Source organism: Oncorhynchus kisutch, linkage group LG4 (genome assembly GCF_002021735.2).
Source record: "Oncorhynchus kisutch isolate 150728-3 linkage group LG4, Okis_V2, whole genome shotgun sequence".
Lineage (NCBI taxonomy): Eukaryota > Metazoa > Chordata > Actinopteri > Salmoniformes > Salmonidae > Oncorhynchus > Oncorhynchus kisutch.
Window position 1 is genome coordinate 9,537,742 of NC_034177.2, and position 27,032 is coordinate 9,564,773.

At 43.7% G+C, this 27,032-nt stretch overlaps 1 protein-coding gene across 2 annotated transcripts; it reads right to left on the bottom strand.

Annotated features, from left to right (window-relative positions):
* Positions 1 to 379: 379 nt before the first annotated feature.
* LOC109881253 (mitofusin-1-like) lies at positions 380 to 26,960 on the bottom strand. Of its 2 annotated transcripts, none has more exons than XM_020473410.2 (18): positions 26,807 to 26,960; positions 25,884 to 26,015; positions 25,605 to 25,740; positions 22,057 to 22,219; positions 21,575 to 21,699; positions 21,005 to 21,113; positions 19,037 to 19,144; positions 12,842 to 12,995; positions 10,799 to 10,866; positions 9,433 to 9,554; positions 9,043 to 9,169; positions 8,746 to 8,850; positions 8,459 to 8,561; positions 7,276 to 7,502; positions 3,527 to 3,694; positions 3,034 to 3,230; positions 2,523 to 2,657; positions 380 to 2,200 (listed from the first exon to the last, which is right to left on the bottom strand). In XM_020473410.2, exons 2-18 carry the CDS (start codon positions 26,002 to 26,004, stop codon positions 2,131 to 2,133), a joined length of 2,238 nt encoding a protein of 745 aa, XP_020328999.1. In that variant the 5' UTR covers positions 26,005 to 26,015; positions 26,807 to 26,960; the 3' UTR covers positions 380 to 2,130. The 2 variants fall into 2 exon arrangements, with proteins under 2 accessions (XP_020328999.1, XP_020329000.1); XM_020473411.2 differs by having other exon boundaries at positions 25,884 to 26,020.
* Between the last annotated feature and the right edge of the window lie 72 nt (positions 26,961 to 27,032).

A 27,032-nucleotide genomic window follows, 5' to 3' on the forward strand; every position in this document is an offset into this window, starting at 1 on the left:
TATGGACAGACTCAATCTCCACTGTGGAGCTTTGCAGCTCCTCTCTGATTAATGCCCTCCTTGCCTGGTCTGTGAGTTTTGGTGGGCGGCCCTCTCTTAGCAGGTATGTTGTGGTGCCATATTCTTTCCATGTTTTAATAATGGATGTAATGGTGCTCCGTGGTATGTTCAAAGTTTCTGATATTTTTTTATAACCCAACCCTGATCTGTAGCTTCACAACTTTGTCCCTGACCTGTTTGGAGAGCTCCTTGGTGCCACTTGCATGGTGGTGTTGCAGACTCTTGGGCATTTCAGAACATATATATACACACACACAGATCGTGACACTTCGATTGCACACAGGTGGACTTTAACTAAACATGTGACTTCTGAAGGTAATTGGTTGCAGCAGATCTTATTTAGGGGATTCATAGCAAGGGGGTGAATACAGATGCAAGACCCACTAACTTTTTCCAGAACAAGTTATTTGTTTCACATCACCAAGTTGGACATGTCCATTACATGAAATCCCCCCAAAATCAATTTAAGTTAGTATGTAATGCAACAAAATAGGAAAAACACCAAGGGGGATGAATACTTAAGGCACTGTACATCCCCTTTCCACTTCTAAGTGGAGTCCTTCATCTTCAGTTTCATTTTGAGTCGATTAGAGAGTCTACAACGAATGCTATTCTTGGGAGAGAAAAAAAATAAAAACACATCTAGACAATTACATAGCATATATTTTAATCAATTCTGATAAGAGGTATTTAAATTAATTCAAGAAAACCTTGTGAAAAAAAATGAAAAAAAAGTGGAGACTAATTTGACCTGTCATGATGGAACAAACCGCAGAGAAACTACAAAATGCTTCTTGTTAAGACTATCTACACGGTGTTGTATTTCCTCAGTCAGACATGACTCATAAGTCATTTTTCTTCTGAAGAGAAAAGGCATTTTCTTTAAGTCAAATGGATTGCCGCTGAATTCAAGAAGGTCCCTAACAAAACAACAGCTTTTAGAACTGCATCTGCCTTTCTCTAACTCCTGAAGTAAATGGGTTTGTGAGAGAGTGTTTAGACATGCGATTTCCATTCAGAGCTGAATTTGTTCTGGTTGACCTTTTGACACTGGTACCCCATTGTAAAAAAAAAAAAAACACACGTTATAAAAGTTTGGACACCTACTTATTCAAGGGTTTCTTTATTTTTTAAACTATTTTTCTACATTGAATAATAGCGAAGACATCAAAACTATGGAATCATGTAGTAATCAAAGTGTTAAATCAATATATTTGAGATTCTTCAAAGTAGCCACCCTTTGCCTTGATGGGGTATTGTGTGTAGATCGATGAGCAAAACAAAAACATTTTAGAATAAGGCTGTCTGTATACTAATAATAAGGCTGTCTGTATTCTTTCCGAATGTCATATATATATATATATATATATATATATATATATATATACACACACACACACATACACATACAATGGGGGTACCAGTACCAAGGGTGAACCAGAACAAACTCAGCCCTGAATGAAAATCACATGCCTACATTTGTCTAAACATACACACACATTTATTACTTCATGAGTAAAAAGCATATTCACAGTTAAAAGAGCAGTAGTTTCAATGTACAGGATACAGCACCCAACTTCATCACAGCCCAGGTTTTATGTCTCCAACTTCATCACAGCCCAGGTTTTATGTCTCCAACTTCATCACAGCCCAGGTTTTATGTCTCCAACTTCATCACAGCCCAGGTTTTATGTCTCCAACTTCATCACAGCCCAGGTTTTATGTCTCCAACTTCATCACAGCCCAGGTTTTATGTCTCCAACTTCATCACAGCCCAGGTTTTATGTCTCCAACTTTGGAGCTGTATTCAGTTTGAGTTTTGTATTTGTAACACAACAGGCAGTTGTGTGCGTTCAACAAACAGGCAGTTTGTTCTCTGCAAAGTCCTTCAATAATGTGTGTGTGGAAGACTGGACACTTCCACAAATCTCTTGGAGAAACATCTGTTTTGAGGTGGGGAAATTCCAGGAGGAACACTATCAAGCATGGACATATTTTCTCTGAGGGGGAGGGGAGTCCAGGCAAGGCGAGTCAATGCCAAGACAGGCTCCAGTGAAGAGGACCAGTCCATCAATGATGGGGATTCAGATATTGGTCTGTAAAAGTCTCCAACTGCCTCTCCAACTCTGTGGCTTTGTGCCTGAAACCATGGGAAAAAAAGCTGTTACACACAGACCACACCTATTGGTACAATATTGTTGTGGAACCAATTAAAACTGAGGTCAAAACATCTACTGTAAATGAATGCCCTTCAAAAGGTTACAACTCTGACCTTTAACCCTCAATGTAACCAATGGTGAAGAAATTACATTCGAGGCAAAACAAACACTAAACCACCACTGGCATCAAAAATGTTAAATGGAAACCATTGGGGGTAAATTGTTTTAACAGAGCTATGCGGGGTGGGGGGGGCGGCGGCAATGGTAGGGGTAACACTGGACCCAGGAGCAAGCTCGACTGACCGGAGGATCTTGGAGCGGGACTGGACGGTCTCCAGAGTCTGGACCTTGGCGGTCAGTCGGCTGATCTCTCCCTCCAGCTCCCTCTTTGTCAGGTCAACCTGCTGACACAGCCGAGCAAAGGTCGTGGCCATCTCCCTGAGCAACGCAAAGATCAAAGCATTTTATCACTTCTTTTATTACCCACTTAACAGAAAAGATGGGGTGGGGGGGCGTAGATTTGTCCATCAGCAGATTCAGCCCTATACAATACATCAGTAGTGAATTGATTCATAAAGGAAGTGTCTTAAGAAACATCTACATACGAGGCTCAACTATGAGTTACTGTACTGGGATTGAGGCCTGCAGATTTGTCTGAATGAACAAGTTCTACCAAGACAGATGACACAGGAATATTGACTGACAGCTGTTTTCATACCTTCAAAAGCAGTCTACAATAGAAACAAACCTTGATGTCAGGGGAAACTTCCCCTTTAAGAGAGTATCCTTATTCCCAGAGGTGCAGACTACTTACTGCTGAACCTGGTGGCTGCAGTTGGCACTGGTGAAGCTGACAATCAGCTGCAGCTTCTCTGTGGCGTAGTCCACAAACTGGCGCTTCAGGGCGCACTCCTTGGCCTTGGTGGTCCACGTGAGCTTCTCCCACAGGTAGAGCAGGCCGTACATGGAGGCCGACAGGGCTATGAGCCGCCAGCCCACCGTCCGCCACACCTAGGACACACGCGGGAGAGGAGGTGGGTTGTAGTTTGAGCAGTGTACCTCTATGGGTTGACAAGCCTAATCTGGGGGTGTTATAAAATAGTTTCCAAAACATTGAAGGGAAGTTGAAGAGCAGCACCCACCTACATTCTGGAAAAACAAAGTTGTATTTTTGTGGGGAGAAATAAATTATTCCATCATCTACCTCTTCCAGCTTGATTAAAGCCCTACAGTGTAGCCCTGTATAACTGTAAACAGGTTGCCAGATCGGTGACCTGGAGGGTGGGTGCAGAAAGACAACTACTCACCACTCCTCCGACGATGACCATGCTCAAGGATGTGTGGGAGGCGAGGGAGGCCAGGTTGGTGGCCACGGACATCATCAGGTCCTCCTGGGAGAGCGCGGCGTCCTGGGGCTGGGCAACAGCGACACTGGAGGGTCCGCTGGAGGGTGTGGTGGACAGGGAGCGCGTCATCTGAACAGGACAGGAGAGACAGACACAGGCTTACCGAGTGTGGTGGGATTCCTAATATTACATACTAAACCTGAGATGTTATTGAGACGATGTAGGAAATTAACTACCAGTTCATTTGAATAAAGAACCACTAGATGATAACCTGGGTTCCAAACTGACCCATTGTTTCACTGGTCAGACAGAGCATGTGTCATTTAGAACTCAAGTCACTTTAATAAAAGCCAGAACATGAATGGAACAGAAAGACGACACATTTAGTTTATATTTTTTAAGTGGTATCCATGGCATATCTATTCTATATCATTCATTACATGTTAAAACATATCTACTAGGCATCTATTTCAGTCATGTTTAAACAGACAGTACCAGTCAAAAGTTGGGACACCAACACATTCAAGGGTTTTTCTTCATTTTTACCATTTTCTACATTGTAGAATAATAGTGATGACATGAAAACTGAACACATGGAAACATGTAGTTACCAATTTTTTTTGTTTGTTAAATCAAAATATATTTTATATATTTGAGATTCTTCAAAGTAGCCACCCTTTGCCTTGATGACAGCTTTGTACACTCTTGGCATTCTCTTAACCAGCTTCATGAGGTAGTCACCTGGAATGCATTTCAATTAACAGGTGTGCCTTGTTAAAAGTTATATTTGTGGAAATGTTTTCCTTCTAAATGCGTTTGAGCCAATCAGTTGTGTTGAGAGCCCTATTTGGTAAAAGACCAAGTCCATATTATGGCAAGAACAGCTCAAACAAGCAGAGAAACAGTCCATTACTTTAAGACATGAAAGTCAGTCAATGCGGAACATTAAGAACTTTGCATTTGAATAAAGTACTTTTAGTCGCAAAAACCCAGCGCTATGATGAAACTGGCTCTCATGAGGACCGCCACGGGAAAGGAAGAGCCAGAGTTACCTCTGCTGCAGAGGATATGTTCATTAGAGTTACCTGGCTCTCATGAGGACCGCCACAGGAAAGGAAGAGCCAGAGTTACCTCTGCTACAGAGGATAAATTCATTAGAGTTAACTGGACCTCAGAAATTGCAGCCCAAATAAATTCTACAGAGTTCAAGTAACAGACATCTCAACATCAACTGTTCAGAAGAGACTGCGCGAATCGGCCTTCATGGTCAAATTGCTGCCAAATTGCTGGGTCCAAGAAACATGAGCAATGGACATTAAGACTGGTGGAAATCTGTCCTTTGGTCTGGAGTCCAAATTTGAGATTTTTGTTTCCAACCGCCGTGTCTTTGTGAGACGCAGACTATTAGAAAAGCATTCCAGGTGAAGCTGGTTGAGAGAATGCCAAGAGTGTACAAAGCTGTCAAGGCAAAAAGGTGTCTATTTGGAAGAATCTGTTAAACACTTTTTTGGTTACTATATGATTCCATGTGTTATTTCATAGTTTTGATGTCTTCACTATTATTCTACAATGTAGAAAATAGAAAAAAATAAAGAAAAACCCTTGAATGGCAGTGTCAGAAGAAAGCCCATAAAATTGGCAGACTCCAGTCACCCAAGTTAGACTTTTCTCTGCAACCGGAACACCAAGCCTAGGACCAAAAGGCTCCTCAACAGCTTCTACCCCCAAGCCATAAGACTGCTGAACAATGAATAAACTCGCTACCAGACTTTTTACGTCGACACCCCCCCCCCCCTTGTACACTGCTGCTACTCGCCATTTGGTACCTATGCATAGTCCCTTTACCCCCGCCTACATCTACAGATTACCTCAACTATCCTGTACCCCCCCACACTGACTCGGTGCCGGTGCCCCCCCTGTATATAGCCTCGTTCTTCTTATTGTGTTACTTTTTATTATTACTTTTTATTTTAGTCTACTTGGTAAATATTTTCTTTACTCTACTTGAACTGCATTGTTGTTTAAGGGCTTGTCAGTAAAGCATTTCACGGTAAAGTCTACACTTGTTGTATTCGGCGCATGTGACAAATAAAGTTTGATTTGATGAGTAGGTGTCAAACTTTGACTGGTACTGTATACATAAAAGTATGTGGACACCCCTTCAAATTAGTGGACTCTGATATTTCAGCCACACCCATTGCCGATAGGTATAAAATTGAGCACACAGCCGTGAAATCTCCATAGACAAACATTGGCAGTAGAATGGTCTTATTGAAGAGCTCAGTGACGTTCAACGTGGCCTGTCATAGGATGCCACCTTTCCAACAAGTTAGTCCATCAAATTTCTGCTCTACTAGAGCTTCCCCTGTCAACTGTAAGTACTGTTATTGTGAAGTGGAAACGTTTAGGTGCAACAATGGCTCAGCTGTGAAGTGGTAGGCCACACGAGCTCACAGAACGAGACAGACGAGTGCTGAAGCACGTCGTGTGTCAAAAATCGTCTGTCCTTTGTTGCAACATTCCCTACAGAGTTCCAAACTGCCTCTGGAAGCAACGTCAGCACAATCATTGGTCACTGGGAGCTTCATGAAATAGGTTTCCATGGCCGAGCAACCGCACACAAGTGCAATGCCAAGCGTCGACTGGAGTGGTATAAAGCTGGCCGCCATTGGACTCTGGAGAAATAGACCGGTTCTCTGGAGTGAAAATCACGCTTCACCATCTGGCAGTCCAGCGAACAAATCTTTTTTAGGCGGATACCAGGAGAACGCTACCTGCCTCAATGAATAGCGGCAACATGTAAAGTTTGGTGGAAGAGGAATAATGGTCTGGGGCTTTTTGTCATGGTTCAGGGCCCTTCGCTCCAGTGAAGGAAAATCGTAATGCTACAGCATACAATGACTTTCCAGACAATTCAGTGCTTCCAACTTTTAGTGGCCTGCACAGAGCCCTGACCTCAACCCCTATCAAACACCTTTGGAATTAATTGGAATTCCGACTGCGAGCCAGGGCTAATTGCCCAACATCAGGGCCCGACCTCACTAATGCTCTTGTGGCTGAATGGAAGCAAGTCCCTGCAGAAATATTCCAACATCTAGCGAAAAGCCTTCCCATAAGAGTGGAGGCTCTTATAGGGGGGGGGACCAACTCTATATTAATGCCCATGATTTTGGAATGAGATGTTTGACAAGCAGGTGTCCACATACACTTCATGACCAAAACTATCTATACAACACCAAGAACATATCACCAATCCTCACCAACGACTGTTCCTCAGCCTTGGGTTTTGTGATGCTTGATTAGACATGGAAACAGAGGTGGACACAGATGAAGACAGATGAAAGAGACAGTGAGAGGTGGACGCAGGGATTGAACCCTGCACTCTGGGAGTTACCATTCAACCCACCCATGTGTTTTAACTGTGGTTACCTGAAGATGCTGGTCAACCAGTATCACAACTCTTAACCATCGAGCACAGTCATAACATGCCATACCTTTTATACAACATAATACACTACAGATGACATCTATCCCCATCGTTTCTCACCCTCATGCCTTACTGGAGTAAGGTGAAGTTGCCCCCTACACGCGGATCTTGGGTCAGTTTTGCATTCCCCCCTCCACTCACCAATGGTTATGGTTAAGATTGGTAGAGGAAGCTGATTCCAGCTATGCACCAAGGGGAAACTTCAACCCTGGAGCCACCTTACCGGGAAGTTCTTGTCGACCAGCATAAGGGCCCGATTGGCGTTGGTGGGCCCCAGGAAGCGGTTGACCAGCGCCGTCCAACCCATCGAGAACTGGAACTCTATGTTTTCCTGGAAGTCCGAGCAGAGCGTGGCACAGTTCAGGTCGTAGCTCAGGTCAAATTTGTGACAGGGCACCAGCATCTGTATCTGGTTCTGAACAGCAGGGGGCAGCAGAGGCTGCAGACTCTCTGGTGGTGGGAAAACAAGGAAGGAAACAATGACACCAATCTAGAGCAGGGGTATTCAACTAACCCTACGAGTTGTGAGCCTGCTGGTTCGGTTTTAACTGATCATTCATTGCACCCATCTGGTGTCCTTGGTCTAAATTAGTCCCTGATTAAACAAGTACAATGGGGGGGCAGTGGAACTGTCTTCAAGGTCCAGAGTTAAGTTTGAAGGGTCTAGATGACATCAGACCCAAACACTTTGAATGATTCCTGATTTCCTTGAAGTCAGAGATTTAACAGAACTGGATCAGTGGAAGCTGTTTTATAGAACCTGAATTGGCACCCTATTCAACTGTTACAAAAAGGGCCCTCCTTTCCACAATAGTGTCTAAATACACAATGATCCAAGAGGGATAGATGGGTGAGAAGACAGCAATATGGAACAATCCTGTCGCGTGCGCTAGGCGTACTTTCCCCTCATTCAATTGGTTTACTCCCTTCAGCAATAGTCCCAGTCTTGAACATTATAGAGGTCAATAACATTGATGTCAGTCTGCTTTATGACTGGTGGCCGTGTCACTCACACACACCTCATGACAAACACTTGGGGGGAGGGTTGTGAGCCGGTGTCATTACCAAACCTGATCCCAGATCAGTTTGTGCTAACGGATCTAAGACCAGACTAGTCATGAACAGGGCTATCCTAAATATAGTATTTATTATGGGGTTGTGTTACATGGTGCACCATCTACCTACCGATCACGTCTCACTGGGGAGGACTGCTCCCTCCTAAACCGATCACGTCTCACTGGGGAGGACTGCTCCCTACCTGCCGATCACGTCTCTGGGAGGACTGCTCCCTACCTACCGATCACGTCTCTGGGAGGACTGCTCCCTACCTACCGATCATGTCTCTCTGGGAGGACTGCTCCCTACCTACCGATCATGTCTCTCTGGGAGGACTGCTCCCTACCTACCGATCATGTCTCTCTGGGAGGACTGCACGGAGGCGTTGACGGCATTGGAGCAGCGGAAGGCCAGGTTCTTACCCATGCCCTCCTCGATGTGGCTCAGCAGCTCCTGTAAGGGAGGGTCAGGTGGTCATGGAGTGGTTGCAGAAACAGAGTGCGTAGAAGGTTGGTCACTACTGAGATGTTAAGAGTCCTGATGGTACTAACCTAAATGCGCTACATCAGTGACAACACATCCATTTCATGGAGAAGACCTGTGTGTCAGTCATTGGTGTAATGGTACTCAAACTCACTGATTTGTAGCGCTTGAGGATGTCGGGCAAGGGGTGGAAGTCTGAGCGGAACTCCTCGATGAGCACGTTGAGACGACAGATCTCTTCGCCCATGGCGCTGGACACCTTGAGAAAACAGTTGTGTCAGTATCAGGTGTAAGTAACCCTTGGAATGGATTGAGGATTAGTGCTGTATTAAATTCAGAAAATGCCATTGGCAGCATGACCAGGAAAGGCCATTCCCTGCAGTGTTATGAGGCTTTAAGGGATTTCAAAACATATTGTAAACAGTTATGTTATTCGATGGCCACGGTTTACCTTGCTCTCCACCTCCACTGTGACAGCCTTGATCTTCTTCTTGATGTCTTCTATGAGCAGCTGGAGCTGGTTCGTCACAAACTCCAGACGGTCAATCTGGTACTCACGGTCCTCCAATGAGGCCACTCTACAGGACGCACAGGAAGTGGTAAGGTGAGACACGTAGTAAATCAGTGCTTCCACAGGAAGTGCAAAGGTTTGTGTTCCAATATCCATATTACTTAGAAAATGCACTGGGCCTGCCCTGTTGGAACCCACCTCACATTCTAAAACATTTTAGTCATTGGACAACAATGCTAGATCATAAATGTTACCGTTTCCTTACAAAACATTTAGGGAATGACTAAACAGAACATCTAGGAAGAAAGAGGGATGGATCAGAGAACTCACCTCTTCTCTGCTGCCTTGATGTTGATGGCGTCCATGATGGCTTTGACCGTTTCAGTGATCTGCTTGGCCCTGATCGTGTGCTGCTCAAACTTTGTTTTCACTGCTGACTGCGAGATACACTCCTGGGAGGCCATATAACACACGTTACTGTGACAGGGGGCTGCGACACGACCTACTGGGCTTTTCAACCTACTGAGTCGAGCCCAACCAAGCTGTGCTGGCCTGATTGCGCCATAAGCATCCACCATAGTTTGAAAAGGACCATGTGAAGCCAGAACAGTTTGGTTCAGGTCAGCACGTGTGAAAAGGGTATAGGCAGGACAAAAAATGACAAAATATACACCTGCTGCCGCAATTTATGTAGGATTTTGTGGAATAAATCAAGTGGGGAAGAAATAATAATAATAATTCCGGCAGCAGCTCTGCATCTCAAGTCTCACAGCCCCTTGGTTCTTAGGCTCACAGTAACATGTTAGTGTAGACATAGCAAAATCATAGAAGTACAGCAATTCTAAGAAAGGGAGATCAGGAAATACTAAACAGAAAACAACTCTGACCTGACAAAATGCAGGCAACAGAACGCAACAAATGACAGTGAACAGAATGAAAATTAAACTGAAAGAAATTGATGATCCTCGCCAAAGCAAATCTAGACTTCAGCAATGAAGACGCAGATTGATGGTAATATGCACATTGATTGGCCTAAGCAGGGAGTCAGCGGGGCGGGCTTGGTTTGGAGACGTGTGATTGGTGGAGAGACGAGTAGTCCAATGATGAGATGGAAAGACTAGTTGTTTCTCACAGCACAGGATCATAGAGATACAGTGATTAGAATGGTTCAACACTACTATCTGCAGTGGCACGGAATATAATCTAGTTAACCTCCTATCACACAGCTTTCCCTTCAGGTGTCCGACCCTATAGAGGTAAATGGTATGGGGCAGCGTAACTAAGCTGAGCTTTAGACAAGGAATTTTCTCTATTGCTAATCTTTTCTCTACCATAACAAACACACACACTTTGACACAGTTCTATCCCTCGTCCAACACGGCTCCAACACGATGTTCAGAGTCCCACTGGAAAAGCCAGGCCAGAGAATTCAGAGAGACAGAGCCTGGTACGCCTCACTCTGCATGTTCTGAATGTCCTAGGCTGCACCCTGAGGAACAGCCACTGTTTGACCTGACTACACATTGTTTTAACGGTCATCTTGATCGCTTGGAATACGTTTCATTTTACATTCATACTGTGGGGCTCTTTTATTAAATGAGTTGTATTTAAATCATTAAAACCCATCGGAGGCTTGAGAACGAGTGGTGTTAGACATTGTCACACCCCACACACACACACACACACAAACACTTGCCTCAAATATCCTCTCGAAACTCTGGAACTCCTTGAGCCTCTCCTGGAAACCTTCGGCTAAAGCTCCACCTGGGAAATGTCATATTGTCATCCAAAGATCACCACATCTCTCCAAAACTGAGTCTAGTACCATTTTGCCTATAAACTACTACAAAAATAAATAATAAAAAAAGTTTTTTAAAAAAGGGGACATTTCACTTTTGTATCAGTTAGCAGTGAATTAAAAAGCCTGGGGAAAGAGCTCTGCAGAGCACCGCTTTGGTCCACTCGCTTTTGAACGGTGGTGGTCAAACACCTGAAAGTTCCAAAGTGAAATATCCCTTTAACCTAGAAAGTAGAGGTTGACCGATTAATCGGAATGGCCAATTTCAAGTTCATAACAATCGGAAATCGGTATTTTTGGGCGCTGATTTGCAGTTTTTAAAATGTATTTTTTAAACATCTTTATTTAACTAGGCAAGTCCGTTAAGTACTCATTCTTATTTTCAATGACGGCCTGGGTTAACTGCCTTGTTCAGGGGAAGAACAGATTTTCACCTTGTCAGCTCGGGGGATCCAATCTTGCAACCTTACAGTTAACTAGTCCAACGCAATAACGACCTGCCCCTCTCTCGTTGCACTCCACAAGGAGACTGCCTGTTACGCGAATGCAGTAAGCCAAGGTAAGTTGCTAGCTAGCATTAAACTTTATCTTATGAAAAACAATCAATCATAATCACTAGTTAACTACACATGGTTGATGATATTACTAGATATTATCTAGCGTGTCCTGCGTTGCATGTAATCTGACTGAGCATACAAGCATCTAAGTATCTGACCGAGTGGTGGTAGGCAGAAGCAGGCGCGTAAACATTCATTCAAACAGCACTTTCTTTGCGTTTTGCCAGCAGCTCTTCGTCAAGCATTGCGCCGTTTATGACTTCAAGCCTATCAACTCCCGAGATGAGGCTGTGTAACCAAAGTGAAATGGCTAGCTAGTTAGCGCGCGCTAATAGCGTTTCAAACGTCACCCGCTCTGAGCCTTCTAGTAGTTGTTCCCCTTGCTCTGCATAGGTAACGCTGCTTCGATGGTGGCTGTTGTCATTGTGTTGCTGGTTCGAGCCCAGGCGAGGGACGGAAGCTATACTGTTACACTGGCAATACTAAAGTGCCTATAACATCCAATAGTCAAAGGTTAATGAAATACAAATGGTAGAGGGAAATAGTGATATAATTCCTATATTAACTACAACCTAAAACATCTTACCTGGGAATATTGAAGACTCATGTTAAAAGGAACCACCAGCTTTCACATGTTCTGAGCAAGGAACTTAAACGTTAGCCTTCTTACATGGCACATATTGCACTTTTACTTTCTTCTCCAACACTTTGTTTTTGCATTATTTAAACCAAATTGAACATGTGTCATTATTTACTTGAGGCTAAATAGATTTTATTGATGTATTATATTAAGTTAAAATAAGTGTTCATTCAGTATAGTTGTAATTGTCATTATTACAAATTAACTTTAAAATTTAAAGTCCGATTAATCGGTATCTGATTTTTTGGTCCTCCAATAATCGGTATCGGCTTTGAAAAATTATAAAATCGGTCGACCTCTACTAGAAAGGATCAGAAATTACATCACAGACGGATGCCAGGCTAAAAACAGAGCTCAAGACAGACACCACCCAAACAAAAAGGTCATGTTGGAGCATGTGAGCCAATGGACTGCATCAGTGCCTTGATCCCAAGTAGCTGGTGTTGACAAGAGCCGATAGTGAAGTTTCAGTTTGTTTTATAGCTTGGCTGGGGAAGTGTTGTTTGGAGCAGGACACTGTGGCTCTAATTTGGAGAAGCCTATCAGGGACACAGTGTGGACAGGACAAAACCCATGGCCTGAGTGAGCCTGCTTGCTCACCCCACACACCCAATCCATCCACACAGTCACCTACACAGTACACACCCAACACCTGGTTTGACCAGGACACCACGGTTTACCACTATTCACACACGCTTGCCTACATCCCCACCCTCCCGTTTCACCACCACTGGCCAGGCTTACCAGACTCTGGCATACCCTGGGCGCGCTGCATGCGGGAGTTGAGCACCTCCTTGGCTGACACAAAGAAGATGTGGTTGGGCGCCTGCTCCCGGTCCACCACCTTCAGCTCCTCCACCAGGAAGTTGACGCAGCGGTCCGTGTGCTGCTTTCGAACCTGTAAGAGGGGAACGGTACGGCATCGTTACAATAAGTGCATTGAGGACGTGGTCCCCTCAGTGACTGTACTTACATACCCCAACCAGAAGCCATGGATTACAGGCAACATTCGCACTGAGCTAAAAGGGTAGAGCTGCCGCTTTCATGGTGCAGGACTCTAACCCGGAAGCTTACAAGAAATCCCGCTATGCCCTGCGACGAACCACCAAACAGGCAAAACGTCAATAAGGGGCAAAGATTGAATCATTCTACACCGGCTCCGATGCTCGTCAGCTGTGGCAGAGCTTGCAAACTATTACAGACTACAAGGGAACACACAGCCGCGAGCTGCCCAGTGAGACGAGCCTACCAGACGAGCTAAATCACTTCTATGCTCGCTCCAGATGGATTACCAGGACGTGTGCTCCGGGCATGTGCTGACCAACTGGCAGGTGTCTTCACTGACATTTTCAACATGTCCCTGATTGAGTCTGTAATACCAACATGTTTCAATCAGACCACCATAGTCCCTGTGCCCAAGAACACAAAGGCAACCGGCCTAAATGACTACAGACCCGTAGCACTCACATCCGTAGCCATGAAGTGCTTTGGAAGGCTGGTAATGGCTCACATCAACACCATTATCCCAGAAACCCTAGACCCACTCCAATTTGCACACTGCCCAAACAGATCCACAGATGATGCAATCTCTATTGCACTCCACACTGCCCTTTCCCACCTGGACAAAAGGAACACCTATATGAGAATACTGTTCATTGACTACAGCTCAGCATTCAACACCATAGTACCCTCAAAGCTCATCACCAAGCTAAGGATCCTGGGACTAAACACCTCCCTCTGCAACTGGATCCTGGACTTCCTGACAGGCCGCCCCCAGGTGGTGAGGGTAGGTAGCAACACATCTGCAACGCTGATCCTCAACACTGGAGCTCCCCAGGGGTACGTGCTCAGTCCCCTCCTGTACTCCCTGTTCACCCACAACTGCATGGCCAGGCGCGAATTCCAACACCTTCATTATGTTTGCTGACGACACAACAGTGGTAGGCCTGATCACCAACAACGACAAGACAGCCTATAGGGAGGAGGTCAGAGACCTGGCCGGATGGTTCCAGAATAACCACCTATCCCTCAACGTAACCAAGACTAAGGAGATGATTGTGGATTACAGGAAAAGGAGCATCGAGCACGTCCCCATTCTCATCGACTGGGCTGTAGTGGAGCAGATTGAAAGCTTCAAATTCCTTGTTGTCCACGTCAACAACAAACTAGATTGGTCCAAACACATCAAGACAGTCGTGAAGAGGGCACGACAAAGCCTATTCCCCCTCAGGAAACTAAAAAGATTTGGCATGGGTCCTGAGATCCTCAAAATGTTCTACAGCTGCAACATCGAGAGCGTCCTGACTGGTTGTATCACTACCTGGTACGGCAATTGCTCGGCCTCTGACCGCAAGGCACTTCAGAGGGTAGTGCGTATGGCCCAGTACATCACTGGGGCAAAGCTGCCTGCCATCCAGGACCTCTACACCAGGCGGTGTCAGAGGAAGGCCCTAAAAATTGTCAGCCACCCCAGTCAGACTGTTTTTTCTACTACCGCATGGCAAGCCGTAACAGAGTGCCAAGTCTAGGACAAAAAGGCTTCTCAAAAGTTTACCCCCAAGCCATAAGACTCCTGACAGGTAATCAAATGGCTACCCAGACTATTTGCATTGTGTGCCACCCCCCAACCCCTCTTTTTACACTGCTGCCACTCTGTTCATCTTATATGCATAGTCACTTCAACTCTACATTTATGTACATACTACCTAAATTGGCCCATACTACCTAAAGTGCTCCCGCACATTGGCTAACCGGGCTACCTCAATAAGCCTGACTAACAGGTGTCTGTATATAGCCTTGCTACTCTTTTTTCAAATGTCTTTTTGCTGTTTTATTTCTTTACTTACCTACACACCTTTTTTTCTCACACCATTGGTTAGAGCCTGTAAGTAAGCATTTCACTGTAAGGTCTACACCTGCTGTATTCGGCGCACGTGACAAATACACTTTGATTTGAACATAACCACAATGTTAAGAGCCCATAGCAATAACAGAAACTCCATAGTCTAGAGCTGTGTATGATTCTGGGTAACGAGTCATTGTAATGCAAATGTCCACGGTTGTCATAATTGTCATTCCTGTTGAAAAATATATATATATAATGTTTGAGCGTGTAATCCATCTTTGAAAACGAACTATGACATACCGAAAGAATACAACACAGCTTTGGTGACAACCCAGTCTCAAACTAATGGTTTTGACAGCTTGGAACTATTGGACATAAATCTTCTCCCGACCATTCCGTTCTGGTTCTAAAATTATTACCCAGTAGCATTTTAAATTTTTACGTTTAGGGTAAATTTGTGAAACTATATTTACTTGAAAATGAAGTTGAACCCCCCCCCCCCCCCCCATCTTAAAATGAATGCATAAAAAAAAAAGATGCCTTTAGAAACTATTCACACCCTTCAATGTTATTCACATTTTGTTGAGTTACACCCCAAATTGAAAATGGGGAGGCAGGTAGCCTAGTGGTTAGAGCGTTGGGCCAGAAACCGAAGGGCTTGCCTAGTTAAATAAAAGGTTAAATAAACAATTTTTTATTCCCAATCATGCATCCTGTTTGCAATAAAATAAAAAAAAGGCACAAAAGTAAAACTGCAAGAAAAAAAATAGAAAAAAACATTATGTCCTGAATATAAATTGCTATGTTGGGGCAAATCCAACAACACATCACTATTTACAAGCATGATGGCTGCATCATGTTATGGCAAGGACTAGGGAGTTTATGATGACAAGAAAAACAGAATCGAGCTAGGCACAGGCAAAATCCTAGAGGAAAACCTGGTTCAGTCTGCTTTCCAGACAGACACTGGGCGATAAATGCCATAGTAATTCTTTTTCATTCCATTTATGAACATTTGATCCCACAAAAATAAGCGATATTAATTTTAAACCAACAGTTGGCAAAGTACTTATGAACGTTCCGGAAGTTTGGCGTCCTAAAGCAATCAACTGCAGCATATTACTACAGCAGAGGCTATAGAAAGAAACAAAAACGAGAAAGGGATTAATATTTGTGAAATTGATACCCGATTGCCTAATACCAGAATTAAGACTGAACTGCCTATTCAAGCATATTAAGTATCTGATTCTAGAAATAAAAATACACATTTTGAACATCCAACAGGCTTATATGATCAATCACTTTACATTTGCAACATTGATCATGCAATGCATGCAGTTGTGAGATAAAAATGATCACAGTAGAAAAATGGATCATAAACTAATTTAGGTCTACTGGAACATGACAGCCAGCCAAAAGGTAGGTTCATTTATTGTAGTACTTTACTTATTTATTGAAATGACCGTAACATTTGTCGTCAATACTGCGACCACAATACAGTAGCCTAGTAGATTCTAAGTGACTCCATCAATCAGGAGAATGTCCACCAGCTTTGATTAGTTACTGTAAATTGACATACACAAAATGTGGACACCCCTTAAAATTGGTGGAGTCAGCCATTTCAGCCACGCAATCTCCATAGACAAACATTGGCAGTAGAATGGCCTTACTGAAGAGCTCAGTGAATTTCAACGTGGCACAGTCATTGGATGCCACCGTCCCAACAAGTCAGTTTGTCAAATTTCTGCCCTGTTAGAGTCAACTGTAAGGGCTGTTATTGTGAAGTGGAAATGTCTAGGAGGAAGAACAACTCAGCCGCAAAGTGGTTGGCCACACAAGCTCACAGAACGGGACGGCCGAGTGCTGAAGCACATAAGAATCGCCTGTCCTTTGTTGCAACTCACTACCAAGTTCCAAACTGCCTCTGGAAGCAATGTCCGCACAATAACTTTGTCAGGAGCGTCATGAAATTAGTTTCCATGGACGAGCAGCATCACACAAGCCTAAGATCACCATGCGCAATGTCAAGCGTCGGCTGGAGTGGTGTAAAGCTCGATGCGGCTGGACTCTGGAGACAGTAGAAACACGTTCTCTGGAGTGATTAATCAAGCTTCACAATCTGGCAGTCCGACGGACTAATCTGGGTCCGGCGGAAGCCAGAAGAACGCTGCCACAATGCATAGAGCAAACTGTAAAGTTTGGTGGAGGATTATTGGTCTGGGGCTGTTTTTCATGGTTCGGGCTATGCCCCTTAGTTCCAGTGAAGGGAAATCTGAATGCTACAGCATACAATGATTTTAGATGATTCTGTGCTTCCAACTTTGTGGTAAGAGTTTCAGCATGATAACACCCCGTGCACAAAGCGAGGTTCATACAGAAATGGTGTGTCGAGATCGGTGTGGAAGAACATGACTGGCCTGCACAGAGCCCTGACCTCAACCCCATCGAATGAATTGGAAAGCCGACTGCGAGCCAGGCCTAATCTCCCTCCCAAGTAGTCTGTTTTGAGAGGAAATTGAACCCACCCCTCAACAAACCAACCCTCGACAATGGATGTAAAATTATTATTATATTTTAAACTACAGACGGTCTCCCTTCTTTCATAAAAACACTTGAGCCTGTGGTCTGACCAAATCTCTCAGAACTATTTTTTTTAAAAACTAACCAGTTAGGCTTCAAGATGTGTCACTCAACCGAGACTGCACCTGTTTATCACAGAGGCTCTCCACAGTGCCAAAGCTAAATCTTTGTCCTCTAATCTCATCCTCCTAAAATGTATCCGCTGCCCTTGACACCGTGAACCATCCTATCCTCCTCTCCACCCTCTCAGGGCTGGCCTTCTCTGCACACAGGCCGCTCCACATACTCTCACGACCCGGTGTCCCCCAGGGCTCGGTTCTAAGCAATCTTCTCTTTATACACCAAGTCACTCAGCTCGGTCATATCCTCACAGTCGCTCCTATCATTGCTATGCGAATGACTACTTATCTCCCCCCCCCCCCCCCCTCTCTGACACCCAGGTGTCAAAACACATCTCTGCGTGTCTGGCAGAAAACTCAACTTGGATGGCAGCCCAACACCTCAAACTCAACCAGAAATAGCTGCTATTTATTCCGGCTCCCAGTGAGAAAAGAACCTTGGCGTGACACCGGACAACACCCTGTCGTTCTCTGCAAACATCAAAGCAGTGGCTCGCTCCTGCAGGTTCATGTTCGACAACAACAACCAGAGTAGAACCCTACCCCAAAACAGAAAGCAGTACAGGTCCTAATCCAGGCACCTTTCCTCTCCAGTCTGGACTACTGCAACTCGCTGATGGCTGGGCTCCCCACTTGTTCCATCAAACCCCAGCAACTTATGCAGAACACCTGGTGTTCAACCGTCAAGTTCTCCCATGTTACCCCGGTCCACCACACACACACACTCCACTGGCTTCCAGTCGAAGCACGCATTCACGACAATACCATGGTACCTGCCTAAGGACAGCAACAGAAACTACCCCACCCTACCATAAGGCTCAAACCCTACATCCCCAACCCAAGCACATCATTCTTACACCGCAGGTCTCCCACACAACCCACTCCAAACTCTTCTCTGTCCTGGCACCACAACGGTGGAATCAACTTCCCCTGAAGCTAGGACAGCAGTGTCCCTTCCCATCTGCCGGAGTTAGATGACAAGTGGTTGTGAATAGGCTAATGAGGTTGGGGGGGGGGGGGTTATTTTTGGGGCTCCCAAGTGGCGCAGCGGTCTAAGGCACTGCATCTCAGTGCTAGAGAAGTCATTACAGACCTTGGATCGATTCCAGGCTGTATCATAACCGGATGTGATTGGGAGTCCCATAGGGCGGCTCACAATTGGCCCCAGCGTTGTTTGGGTTAGGCCGGCATTGTAAATAACTGACTTGCCTAGTTAATAATTCCCTGTTAAAATGTTTCATACCTTTTATGACCATTTATATTGTTAACGGTTATTGTCCATAATTGTCAGTCACACACACTTTGATTGTCAACTGGAAGAATAAAAGGTCCTTTCCACTTTTGACTAATTATTCATTTCCATTAATGCCCAGTTATTGTTGGTAAGTCACTCACATCCTCCATGTATTCCGGCTCATTGGCTGAGGCGTCCCAGCGGTTGTTGAGAATGAAGATGTTGGGTTTGGAGAGCTTCTCGTTCACCTTGTGGAAGAAATGCTTCTCCTGGAAAACAAGAAAAATGCAAGGTCAGGAATTGTTAGTGCACTAAGTCTTAAAACCAAAGTGTAGTGTTAACATTTAATATGTATCTAATTATATTTTTGTGTAAGGAGAACTCAATTCCTTTATTTTATTGATTTACATTTTACAGTAGAGTTGGAAGAGAGAGCGGGGTATAGATATGGAAGAAGGACACAGACACGAAGGGCACAGACAGCTGGCTGACACGAGGTTGGAAACCTCGTTGCCAGGGGCACATGCTTGGAGTCAAACGTTACAGTCTACACCAGACTTCCCAATGTGTTTAACCTTTACAAACAATTCAGAGATAAGGTGTCCCAATGCAGTTCTGTGTAAATAGAGCGTGCGCGCGCAAGTGCACCACATACATAAACACGCTTACTATAGAGAATGTGCGATACAAACTTTCACTCAGTCTATTTGTAAAAAGGTCACGAAGATACTGTAGGTTATGAAATAGCTAATAAGCTAGGAAAAGGTCTCCAGTCACTGAAACTGTTATTCAACAAACAGTGGAGTTTAATCCCTAAACTAAAGCAGAACAAAGGCTTCTTCACTTCATCTGCGTAACAAGTGTGTGTCCAGGTGCATCGCATTATCAGTCTAATAACGCTAATCTAATGCACTTTAGAGCACTTCCAATATACTGGGTTTCTGTGATTGAAAATCAGAGGCTGGGTATCCTAGGGTGCATAGTCAAAACGATAAGTGAGAGGGGTAAACGGGACCTGTCCCTTGAAGAGATGTGGCACAGATAACGAGAGAGCCCAGTGATTGACTACATGCCTCTGACATAACATGAATGCGTCGGCAGACATAAACAGAGCTGGGCCTAAGTGCTGGAGCAACATGGAGCCAGCCGTATCCTAGCATGATTAACAAGCTTGGGAAAGAAAACACTTCCTTTGTCACTTGACATACCAATTCTCACAGTTAAAGTTACAACCTTTTAACCAGCCTACACAAGTTGTTCATTTGCAAAGGTTACCTTAAAAAACACATCCATACATCAAATACATTGACAATTCCTTCTGTACTAAAATATAAAATGCAACAGGTTAAGTGTTGGTCCCATGTTTCATGAGCCGAAATAAAAAAGTTCCCAGAAATGTTCCATACACACAAAAAGCTTATTTCTCTCAAAAGTTGTGCACAAATCTGTTCACATCCCTGTTAGTGTGCATTGCTCCTTTGCCAAGATAATCCATCCACCTGGGCTTCAGAGTAGTGCAGCAGTCTAGGGCACGGCATCTCAGTGCAAGAGGCGTCACTACAGTCACTGGTTCGATTCCAAGCTGTATCACATCCGGCCGTGATTGGGGGAGTCCCATATGGCGGTGCACAATTGGCCCAGCGTTGTCGGGTTTGAGCGGTGTAGGCAGTTGTTGTATATAAGAATTTGTTCTTAACTGACTTAGTTAAATAAAAACAGCTGTGGCATATAAAGAAGCTGATTAAACGGCATGATAATTACACCAGTGTACCTTAACTGACTTGCCTAGTTAAATAAAAAATATATACATTTTAAAACGTGCTTTTATTTTTGTTCAGTGTAGCTGCGTCAAGTAAGCTTAACATTTCTGCTTTATAGAACACATACACCTCTTGATAGAACTGTTAAAATGACTAAATCAAATCCTTTCGTATTTCCCATCTCCAAAAAGACCAGGATGTTTGTGGTGGAAAAACTACAAGGAATCCATTAGAAAAATCCATGAGCACAAATCTGCGCTCCTGGAAGCTCTGCTACAAGATAAGTTTGTCAATCTTTCAGGTGGATGCATTGACTGGTCAGCTCTGTCTAGATCCTGTTGGGATTGGTCAGATTGTGAGCTCCGTTACCGTGTTCATTAGGGTTGATTCAGAGTTGGCCACCAGCACAAAGACATCAGCGTCCAGGCAGAACTTGTCGATCCAGCTGTCCAGCTGTGTGGTGACATCTGTCCCAGGGCTAAAGAAGATGAGAGGATGCGTTAGAGCAGGTCAAGGCCACGGCTTCTCAGAGTAATACAGCCTAATCAACCTCCGTTTACTGATGGCCAATCCTTAACATGGGGCTTGGGACACTGGTGGTTGATGGCTATTCTAGTTATCCTACTTAGCAATAGTACAGATCATCCTGTATGGACTCCGAGCAAGCTACACAGAGGTAAAATTGCAATCCTCATAAACAGGGAGGCACTCAGAAAAGCAAAAAAAAGAAGAGTAATGTGGGTTCACTTCTTCAGCCTTCGGTGTTTAGTTGATAGGTGACCTGTGTATATAACGATCATCAGGGTCTGATCAAATAACAAAAACAGACAACCGTGTAGATCTTGCTATTCGTAAAGCTCTGGAGCATTGTACACGTTGTTAAGACCAACGGTATAATTGGAAAGGTGTGGTAGCGTTGTCAGGGTAACGTTACTGTACCTGTCTACAAGGACCAGGTCGTCTCGGAGCAGGGCACACTTGGTCTTGGGCCAGAAGACTCGGACCAGGCAGCCTGCATCCAGACTCTGGTCCATGTGCAGAGCGTGACCCAGCTGGTTCACAGTCTGGAGAGAAAAAGGGTGTCGTAGTATAATTTCAATGGATTTCAAGTCACTCAAACTCTGCCCGCCTGACAACTTGTATGTAATGTTCAAAGTTGAGGCTGCGTCTTAGGTCAAAGTTGAGGACGGCATAATAATCTTATCTAGACTAAAGTTGATTAATAATGAATTGCTTAGAGGGTCAGAAAAAAAAAGTGACTGAGGGTACTATGTATGAGTGGTAAGAAGAGTTCATCTCTAAGTAACTCAATCAGGTAGCACGTTTCTAACTCCACCTAGGGTGTAAAGCCCACTGTATGAGTGGTAAGAGAAGTTAGCCTAATAGTTAGCCCAGTATATCCACATAACCAGAGAACTTACCTTGATGCTCTTCTCCTCCTCTGAGCCCTCCGTCTTGAGGTAAGCATTGTTCGAGTCCGTGCCCTCCACACTCAGGAAGCAGTTGGTGGTGTGACCCATGCCACTGGGCAGCACCCGGTCCCTCAGCATGGCATTCACCACTGTACTCTTCCCATTACTCGTCCTAAGCAAAGAACACAACTTAAGTTCACATACACCTTAGCCAAATACATTTAAACTCAGTTTCACAATTCCTGACATTTAATCCTAGTAAAATATCCCCGTTTTAGGTCAGTCAGAATCAACACTTTATTTTAAGAACGTGAAATGTCACAATAATAGTGGAGAGAATGGGTTATTTCAGCTTTTATTTATTTCATCACATTCCCAGTGGGTCAGAAGTTTACATACACTCAAATAGTATTTGGTAGTAATGCACTTAAATGGTTTAACTTGGGTCAAACGTTTTGGGTAGCCTTCCACAAGCTTCCCAAAATAAGTTGGGTGAATTTTGGCCCGTTCCTCCAGACAGAGCTGGTGTAACTAAGTCAGGTTTGTAGGCCTCCTTGCTCACACACTTCAGTTCTGCCCACAAAATTTATATAGGATTGAGGTCAGGGCTTTGTGATGGCCACTCCAATACCTTGACTCCTTGACTTTATGTCCTTAAGCCATTTTGCCACAACTTTGGAAGTATGCTTGGGGTCATTGTCTTTTTGGAAGACCAACTTACAACCGAGCTTTAACTTCCTGACTCATGTCTTGAGATGTTGCTTCAATATATCCACATAATTTTACTTCCTCATGATGCCATCTATTTTGTGAAGTACACCAGTCCCCCCTGAAGCAAAGCACCCCCATAACATGCTGCCACCCCGATGCCTCACGGTTGGGATGGTGTTCTTCAGCTTGCAAGCATCCCCCTTTTTCCTCCAAACATAATGGTAATTTATGGCCAAACAGTTCTATTTTTGTTTCATCAGACCAGAGGACATTTCTCCAAAAAGTACAATCTTTGTCCCCATGTGCAGTTGCAAACCGTAGTCTGGTTTTATATGGCGGTTTTGGAGCAGTGGCTTCTTCCTTGCTGAGCAGCCTTTCAGGTTCTGACGATATGGGCCTCGTTTTATTGTGGATATAGATATTTTTGTACCAGTTTCCTCCAGCATCTTCACAAGGTCCTTTGCTGTTGTTCTGGTATTGTTTCGCACTTTTCGCACCCAAGTACGTTCATCTCTAGGAGACAGAACGCGTCTCCTTCCTGAGGGGTATGACAGCTGCGTGGTCCGATGGTGTTTTACTTGCGTACTATTGCTTGTACATATATGAACATGGTACCTTCAGGAGTTTGGAAATTGCTCCCAAAGATGAACCAGACTTTGAGGTCTAAATATCTGAGGTCTTGGCTGATTGCTTTTCCCATGATTTCAAGCAAAGAGGCCGAGTTTGAAGGTAGGCCTTGAAATACATCCACAGGTACACCTCCAAATGACTCAAATGATGTCAATTAGCCTATCAGAAGCTTCTAAAGCCATTTTATTTTCTGGAATTTTCCTAGCTGTTTAAAGTCACAGTCAAGTTAGTGTCTGTAAACTTCTGACCCACTGCAATTATAAGTGAAATAATCTCTGTAAACAATTGTTGGAAAAATTACTTGTGTCTAGAGGTCGACAGATTATGATTTTTCACCGCCGATAACGATTATTGGAGGCCCAAAAAAAGCCGATACCGATTAATCGGCCAATTTTTTAAATGAATTTGTAATAATGAAAATTATAACAATACTGAATGAACACTTATTTTAATTTAATATAATACATCAATAAAAATCTATTTAGCCTCAAAATAATGAAACATGTTCAATTTGGTTTAAATAATGCAAAAACAAAGTGTTGTAGAAGAAAGTAAAAGTTCAATATGTGCCATGTAAGAAAGCTAACGTTTAAGTTCCTTGCTCAGAACATGAGAACATTTGAAAGCTGGTGGTTCCTTTTAACATGAGTCTTCAATATTCCCAGGTAAGAAGTTTTAGGTTGTAGTTATTATAGGAATTATAGGACTATTTCCCTCTATCATTTGTATTTCATTAACCTTTGACTATTCTTATAGGCACTTTAGTATTGCCAGTGTAACAGTATAGCTTCCGTCCCTCTCCTCGCTCCTCCCTGGGCTTGAACCAGGAACACAACGACAACAGCCACCCTCGAAGCAGCGTTACCCATGCAGAGCAAGGGGAACAACCACTCCAAGTCTCAGAGCGAGTGACGTTTGAAACACTATTAGCGCACACCCCACTAACTAGCTAGCCATTTCACATCGGTTACACAGCCTCATCTTGGAGATGATAGGCTTGAAGTCATAAACAGCGCAATGCTTGACGCACAATGAAGAGCTGCTGGCCAAATGCAAGAAAGTGCTGTTTGAGTGAATGCTTACAAGCCTGCTGCTGCCTACCACCGCTCAGTCTGCTCAGTCAGATTATATGCAATGCAGGACACGCTAGATAAACTAGTAATATCAACCATGTGTAGCTAACTAGTGATTATGATTAATTGTTTTTTTATAAGATAAGTTTAATGCTAGCTAGCAACTTACCTCGTCTTACTGCATTCGCGTAACAGGCAGGCTCCTTGTGGAGTGCAACGAGAGGCAGGTGGTTATAGCGTTGGACTAGTGAACTGTAAGATTGCAAGATTGGATCCCCCGAGCTGACAAGGTGAAAATCTGTCCTTCTGCACCTGAACGAGGCAGTTAACCCACCGTTCCTATGCCATCATTGAAAATAAGAATGTGTTCTTAACTGACTTCCCTAGTTAAATAAAGTGTGTAAAAAAAAAAAATACAGATTTCCGATTGTTATGAAAACTTGATATCGGCCCTCATTACATCGGCCATTCCGATTAATCGGTCGACCTCTTCTTGTGTCATGCACAAAGTAGATGTCCTAACCGACTTGCCAAAACTAGATTTTTTACAAGAAATGTGTGGAGTTGTTGAAAAACAAGTTAATGACTCTAACCTAAGTGTATGTAAACTTCCGACTTCAACTACACATACAATCTCATGAGGAAATCACTACAGGAATTTCAAACTGTTATGGTTTACTGGCTTATGACTAGGCAATTTATCATTATGAATCTTGTCCAATAGCTAGTTAGCACATACAGAATGGTAAAATACCACAGGTCAAGACTATTCATAAAGAGGACCGGTTTCATAAGATAAAAGCCTGATGGAGCAGAGCAGTTTCAACGAAAGCGTGCTTCAAAGAACCGGCAGTAAAACAGAAAGTGAAAGCAGAACGGCACCTTTTCTTCATCCTCAATTAGCAAAGCTGAAAGCTTGGGACACCAAGTGTCTACTACAGTACAATACAGTGCTTGGTATGCAATGGTGTAACATGAACAATGTTAACTGATCAATAAAGGCCAAACTCAATGTTACGATCCATTGATCTTGGCTCAAATGTGGTTGCACACTTCAGTTCTATCCTGGAAGCTGTGTAAAATAAAATAAAAACACGCAAGAGAGTGGAGAAATCAAAATGCAGCAGACTATTACGCATTTACCTGCCAAAGAAGGCCACCTTCATGTGTCTGCGTGCCAGCACATCTTTTATAGTTTGCAGTTTTCCGGCATACGCCTGAATCTGCTCCTGTTGCTCCCGACTTGCAATATTCTCTAAGGCGTCATTCCGACAAGTTTCTGACAAATCCACAACAACGGGAAAAAATAATAAGAGAACAGTGTACTCACAACATAAAAATCAAACCTTTTCTGCATTCGACTACTTACTTTGACATTCAAAATGTGGCCGAAGCAGCTGATTTACTATACAGCACACTCACCTTCTACAAACACAGAACCTTCCTTCACATACTCCAGCAGTTGATCAAACACGTCACTTATCTTTTTCTTGGCCACTACAAAGCGTTTGAGTGGAGAGAAGTCGTCCTGAGGCGAATCCATGCTTCAGCTTTCTGATCTCAGAGAGAGAGAGAGAGAGAGAGAGAGAGAGAGAGAGAGAGAGAAAGTATGCACATTACAAAAAAGGTGCACTACCTCATTATACACTGCAAATTGTCCTTATCCACAAATACTGACAAGTCTGTTCCTTGACATATTGACTGGCCGTGATGCCCAAGCATGTGCCTGGACCATGCTAGATACTTAGCATTATTATAATCATCATCATCACCACTTTCCCCATGAACACAGCTGGTCAGCTAACAGACATTCACACCACAACTTTTAAAAAATTATAATAATTCCATATCAGCCTTCATGAGTCAAAGCCAAATAACAGCTGTTGTAAGACTTATGTATGACACAACTAGCTACATGTCTGGGTTGGTTAACAGGGTCTGGTTAGCAAATGAAAACACTTTGGTTGGCTACAAAACATTCCAGCAGTCGACAAAACATTAGCAACTAGCTAAAGGTTGAGTAACCTTACACTGACCATCGACAGATATTGAATGACATGTCAACGAACATCTTGGTTGAAAGAATGTGGCTGGGTAGCTAATGTTAGCTATGTGCACCCAGCTAGCTAGCTAACAAGTCATTAGCAGAAACCAACTACCTACCAAAAATGGGAATTTCTTTACATTAGAAACAATGTTATTTGTTATATCACATTACTAACTAACAAATTGGTGTTATTTCGCATGATTTAAATTCAGCTGTTTTGTAACGCGTGTCATTGTCTTATGTCAGCTAACTAGCTAACGTTAGCTATCTTCATGGTAGTCAATTGAATTCCCCTTACCACAACTTCAGGCGAGATGGCCAAAGCTACCTTTTCATACCACAGACAGGAGTCAATATTTGGTAAGGTTATTGATACAGGTCGCTAGCTAACAATTCATTTATTACTCAGTCCCAGCAGCTCCAAACGATCAGGGCAAAGGGGAGTGACTATATGTCAACGAGTTGACATGTGACCATGAGTCATCCTATCAATGGCCAAAGAATGCAACCAACTCCTTGGTGTC

Coding starts and splice junctions, on each gene's coding strand:
- LOC109881253 (XM_020473410.2), bottom strand. CDS start 26,004: ATGGATTCGCCTCAGGACGACTTCTCTCCACTCAAACGCTTTGTAGTG. Junction 22,220..25,604: donor AAGGTGGCCTTCTTTGGCAG/GTAAATGCGTAA, acceptor TTCTTTGCTTAG/GACGAGTAATGGGAAGAGTA. Junction 3,231..3,526: donor TGGTCATCGTCGGAGGAGTG/GTGAGTAGTTGT, acceptor CGTGTGTCCTAG/GTGTGGCGGACGGTGGGCTG.